Here is a 6,124-nt window from a genome sequence, read left to right on the forward strand (position 1 = left end):
TTCTAACCTTAAACCAACCTTCTTAATCAATTCCCGAATCAGTTTCAAACTTAAACCAACCCAAATCACAATCAATTTTTCCCAAATTGGTTTCCTTTCATTTTTTTTTTCACAAATCCCCTTAATCAGAACCAACTTCTAATTTTTTACCCTAAACTAACATAACCCTTCAATTTTTTCCCTAAAGCCGCTCCAAACCAAGACCTATAAGATGCTTCACCAACGTGGCAAGTTAACTTGCCACATGAGCAGTCCCGTTAGCACACTATCTAAAACTATTAATCAATGACTATTTTGTCACTTTTTTATAACGTTAGTGACTGTTTTGTCACTTTTCGAAAGTTGAGTGATTGAAATGAAACTTAGGTGACTGTTTTGTCAATTAACCCAAAGTTGAGTGACTGTTGGTGTAATTTACCCTAAATTTTAATAAGATTATTATTAAAAATAACTTAATAAAAAAATAATAAATAATTTAATCATATTTTAATATAATTATTATTTAATAAAAATAATATATAATTTAATAGTATTTTTAATATAATTATTATTATATTAAATTATATTAAAATGTTTAAAATATTTTATTTTAAATTATATTTTGAAATTAAATATTCTATATTAAATTTTATAAAATATTTCAAATATTTTATTTTTATATTTTTATATTTTCTAAGTCCAAGTTTTAAAAGACTAATTTGGAAACCAAAGAATAACTATTACGGGAAGATAAGTAATAGGGAAGTAATGGTCATTCTATTGAATGAGTATTACATTGAACCAAACAAAAATAATTTACCATTCAATGAATAAAAGGGGAATTTTATCTCATTCTCTCCAACCAAACATGGTGTAAGTTTTTATACTGGTGATACACAGCATTTTGAATGATATTAGCGAAACATAGCGAAAAATGTTGTACAAGTGAAACAAGCTGGAATTTGAGTTGAAACAAAAAGCATGCAAAAGGGTTCCGTTTTTTGGCTAGATCGGAGTGTACTGGCTGTACTGGAACAATATTAACTATTTCGGTGGAGGGACAAACCTGGTTGACAAAATACAAATTCTGGAAGCAATTAGGTTCAAAAAATATTTAGAGACCAACAAAGTACAAATGGACAAGGGGCTAAATTACATATTATCTCTTATTTAAAAAAAAAAGAAAGTCAAAATTTGACTTGAAGCCCATTATCGGTCAGGCCCAATATGCCAGCTCATAACATAAAGCAAAGGCCTAAACGGCAAAACCAAACAGCATATCTCTCCCCCGTTGTCGCCTCCCAACTTTCTAATTATATATTTATTTACTTTCCTCCCGTTTCTTTGGGTTTCAGAGGGAAAAAAATGGAGAAAGAGGAGAAAACCAATATCAATATCGATGAAACCCTAACTGAAACAAAGAAAGATGAATGTCTTGAACAACATCAACAACGAAAAGGTGAAGCGGAAGGGGAAAGGGAAGCAACCAATGATCTTCCTTCTGAGGAATTCTTCGACGAGTTCCAATGTTGCATTTGCCTGTCAGTTTTTTTTTTTATTCCTAATTACCCCTGTTTTAGTTATTTGTCTATATATATGTTATTACATGATCTTTTGGGCAATTTGTTTCGAGTTTGTCATCAGAAGTATATGTGATGTGATAGGGAAGGTAAATTAATCCGAGTATAATCTTATCCCAAGGATTTTATTTTATTTTTTAATTTTTTAAAAATCTTATTAAATGTAGTTTTTAGAAATTTAGGAATTTTAAATGCAATTTTTAGGGATATAGATAGATGCTACTTCGAATTTCCGTTAGGCATACAAGATTTAGCTGGGAGGCGATTCGGTAGATTGATATTATAGAATTGTTTATACGTAATAATTTTAGATAGGAACAAGATATTGTTAGACTTATATAAAGGTTTGAGAAAGCAAGCTTAGGTAAAGCTTGCATAGCATCTTAGTGGATATTTGATGACTGTAATTTGACCTTACCTCAGATTATTCATTTAAGTAATGAATTCTTTTAGTGGCTAGAAGAAAACATACTTGTTACAAAACTTCCAAATTTTGAATTAATATGTGGGTATCATTAATTTCTATCGCAACTCCTACTTGTTTACTTCGTTGCTGTGTTCTTCCATTTATTGTCATAACAGCATATAATTCATTCTTTTCATTATGCTTTTAATTCTTTTCTTCTGGGAATTTATTAGTGAAAAAGAATCATATATCAATCAATGAGCAGAAGTGAAGTGTTTGGTCACCGATCTTATATGGTGTACAGCATCTTGCAATTTGGGTGTACTTTTTAGTTTATCGAAGCTCTTTGTTTGAAGGTGATTTCCTTCTGTTTTTCAGGGAACTACTTTACAAGCCTGTTGTATTAGGTAAGCAAGCAATATGCTTAACTAAGTTTTGATGTGTGATTTTACCTGTAAGCTGCCTTTACATTCCATATTCGCAGCCTGTGGGCATATGTCATGCTTTTGGTGTGTCTACAATGCAATGAATCATGTTCATGAGTCCCATTGCCCCATTTGTCGGTGCCCATACAATCATTTCCCAAGTGTCTGTCAGATGCTGCATTTTTTGCTCCTGAAGCTGTATCCTGTAGCTTATAATAGAAGGGAAAGACAAGTGAGAGGTATCTTTATTCTTTCTCCTCTTCTTTAAATGCTAAAATATTTGTTAATAAATTATATGTTTTGGCTGGAAAAATTGCTTTTATCATTTTTTGGTGAATTGACTAAATCATCTTAAAGCTTTAGTGAACTTTTAAATATTTCCTGCTTGTAGAGAAGTGGTTATTGTGATACGGACATCTCTTCTACCTAGTAGCCAGAAAACAAATATTGAAATGATGAAGTTCAACATTGCTCCTAAATGCTGCAGATACTTGTACACTGTGATGATGTGAATTACCAACTAGTTGCATAGTACTAACTCGCTCCTGTAAAATCAGATTTATTATGATAAATTAGTATGAAACAGTATGTGAGGAAATTCTTACTGATGCATGGAAGATAAAACTTTTGACCAAAGTCCTTTTTGGTCATTTGAAAGACTAAAATTTGCTTCTTGTCAGGTGGAGAAACTTTTTTTCCATAGACTCTCTTCCCACCTGTCCCCACCTCTTCAAGAGTTGGAAAATGATTTATTTGTTGTTTCCTTGTTCAGAAGAAGAGAAGAGAGCTGGCCACTTCTCACTTCAGTTTGATCAAAATTTAGTTGAACCAAATCTTTGTGAGAATTCAGATATTCTGAGGAATAACAACACCTCTGCTCATCTCCAAATGGACGGGCATTCAGAAAGTTGTTCAAATATTTTGGAATCATCATCATTCAGAGATTCACCTAAAACAACTATGGAGGATGAAAATGGCATAACGAGTAATTCAGAGAGTCTTGAAGTTGATGCAATTGCTTTGAACCAAGGAAAGACTTCGCTAAGCAATGATTCTGAACGTAGAGATGAAAAGGTGGTTTCTGTTGCTGATTTACTCTGTGCTGCATGCAATAGGTTGCTCTTTCGACCAGTTGTTCTCAATTGTGGCCATGGTAGTTTATATTTCTTTCCATTTGTGTCAAAAGGATTAGAGGATATTATTGTTTACCACATGCTTTTCTCTCTTCTTTGGTGCAGTATATTGTGAAACTTGTTTTGTTATTCCAAAGGATGAAATGCTCAGGTGTCAAGTTTGTGAAAGCTTGCAACCAAATGGGTTTCCGGGTGTTTGTTTGATTCTACACGATTTCTTGGCAAAGCAGTTTCCTGAGGAATATTCAGAAAGACTCAAAGAACCCAATTGTTAGTATCCTGCTCTCAGAATTATATATGATGTTTATATCATTTATGTTCAACGTCATTCATCATTAGGGTGCTTTGATCATTGTACCATTCTTTCCTGCCTTACAAAAAGATTTAATTTGAACCATAAAAAGAACATATGGTTCAAATTAAATCTTTTGGTAAGGCAGGAAAGAATGGTGCATTTCCCCACGTTCATATGCATGTCTTAGTGAGAGCATCATCAATCTTTCTGGTCAATCCATGGTGCATTTCCCCAAAACTGCAACTAAGCATATTATGCCATGCAAAGCATCTAGGCTACAGGGAAGGGAAAATGGTTCTTAACACCTGCAGACTGTAGCTGCTTGTGTTGTTCTTGACTGTCTCTGTTTCTGAAATCCACATGCATGTGCACACACGTACAAAAAGTTCTTTAATAGTTTATTTTTCTTGGGAAAATGAAATCTAGAGTTTGTCCCTTTTTTCCTTGCATTCTTAACCTGACAAGGTGTAAGTATATACTTTTTTATTGTCAATTATGCGCCACAAAGTGTTAAACTTTATAGACTTTTTTACTTCTTTATTTTGCTGTTCTGTTTTTAGTTTAACTCATTTCTGCTATTTGAGCTTAGGTTCAACACAAGCTCAACGAATGCAAACCAGCTGACATCAGTATCTAGTGATGTATACTCATCATGATTTTTCGGTTTGAGCTTAGGTACACAAGCTCCACGACATGCAAACCAGCTGACATCAATATCTAGTGATGTATACTCATCCTGGTTTTTCGGCAATGGGCCAAAAGTTCATGTTGCAGTGGGCTGTGATTATTGTGGGGTAAGTTGAGTTAAAATTCAGTGATTTCCAATGAATTAGCTTAACAGGTTTCCAGAACAAGAAACCTTAATTAAGACATAATATTCCTTTTTGTTGATTTCATTAGTAATGTGAAAAGAACAACTCTGTTATTATAATGGGTTTTCTTTTTTCTCATTTATTCCTTTTTGGTGCCACCCTAAAGCAGATATAGTTTGGTATATCATGTTTGCAATTACAAGCTCTATGGTTGTTTATTTGCTATGGTTATAAAATACCTTTTATCAATGCTATATCATACGTTTTTGTTTCAGATGTCACCAATAATTGGGGAGAGATACAAATGCAAAGACTGTGTGGAGAAAATAGGTTTTGACCTATGTGAATCATGCTACAAATCTCCGGCCACAATCCCAGGCCGATTTAATCAGCAGCATAAACCAGATCATCAATTTAAAATTGTACAGCCGTTAAGCATACGGGACCTTATGCTAAGACTGAACTCTGAACAATCTGATGATGATGATGATGGTGGCTTAGATGCTTCGGAACATATGGATGGTGCTTCTCATACTCCTGGTATGCAAGCGGATGAAAGCCATGGTGTTTCTCAAGAGCCTGAAGATATTTCGCCTTTGATATTTTCAGTTGATGTCTCCTTGGATCACGAGGATAACTCTGAGGATCCAAGTGATAATATTTCATCAGGTTTGACTTAAAACTGTAGACAATTGTGAAGTTTTTCAATCTATATTTCACAATCGTAATAAGTTATTGTTAAACTTTTGTACCTTAAATGCCTTCTTTTGAGATAAAGGATACCGGAATCCTACCACCCCGTCTAGGGCTAAGAAAAAAATGGGGAAAACTAATCAATTCGAACTTTAATGTGCTATTTGGAATTGGTTTTCAGTACCATTTGAATTGAATAGAATCTTATTCTTTATTTAATTTCTAATTTTTTTATTTTTTAAATATAAATAACTATTTTATTTTTGAATTATTAAATATCTTATTTCTTAAAATTTTTAAAATATAAACTGATTAATTGGTTTGGTTTTTCTTTAAAATAATATTCGGTTTGGCTTATTAAAAAAAATCATAATATTGCATATTAATTGTTTTGTTTTTAAAAAATAAAGCATTATTTAATTATACAAAATATTAAAAAAATTATATTTTAAGTAATTATACAAAATATTATTTAGTTGCGCATTATTATTAATTTTGTAACATTTTATATAACATCAAAAATTTTATTTAATTACGCAAATTATTACAATAATTGTAATTTTGTGAAATCAAACAATTATTCAAAGCATAACTAGATTACATAGAATATTATACAATTATATAAATTATTACAATTTTCATAATGTTTTATACAATTATTCAAATTATTACAATATTTGTAATGTTATTTGTATTTTAGGAAACATTAATTATATAAATTATTAACTTAGAGAAAAGGAGGGCTATTCTGAGAGTTTTTCCTTTCCAATGAGTGTATCTTAGTAATTAAAGTCATCATAA

The 6,124-nt window shown here is 31.8% G+C and overlaps 1 protein-coding gene across 1 annotated transcript; it reads left to right on the top strand.

Moving 5' to 3' along the window:
• Positions 1-1,255: 1,255 nt before the first annotated feature.
• On the top strand, positions 1,256-5,537 carry LOC107887198 (E3 ubiquitin-protein ligase PRT1). The gene is made up of 7 exons (XM_016811368.2): positions 1,256-1,520; positions 2,344-2,372; positions 2,450-2,629; positions 3,163-3,543; positions 3,629-3,793; positions 4,494-4,612; positions 4,906-5,537. The coding sequence occupies exons 1-7, from the start codon at positions 1,345-1,347 to the stop codon at positions 5,308-5,310; spliced, it is 1,455 nt and encodes a 484-aa protein (XP_016666857.1). The 5' UTR covers positions 1,256-1,344; the 3' UTR covers positions 5,311-5,537.
• The last annotated feature ends 587 nt before the right edge of the window (positions 5,538-6,124 follow it).

The sequence above is a fragment of the Gossypium hirsutum genome, chromosome A03 (genome assembly GCF_007990345.1).
Source record: "Gossypium hirsutum isolate 1008001.06 chromosome A03, Gossypium_hirsutum_v2.1, whole genome shotgun sequence".
NCBI lineage: Eukaryota > Viridiplantae > Streptophyta > Magnoliopsida > Malvales > Malvaceae > Gossypium > Gossypium hirsutum.

Coding starts and splice junctions, on each gene's coding strand:
- LOC107887198 (XM_016811368.2), top strand. CDS start 1,345: ATGGAGAAAGAGGAGAAAACCAATATCAATATCGATGAAACCCTAACT. Junction 2,373..2,449: donor TTACAAGCCTGTTGTATTAG/GTAAGCAAGCAA, acceptor CCATATTCGCAG/CCTGTGGGCATATGTCATGC. Junction 2,630..3,162: donor AAGGGAAAGACAAGTGAGAG/GTATCTTTATTC, acceptor TTCCTTGTTCAG/AAGAAGAGAAGAGAGCTGGC.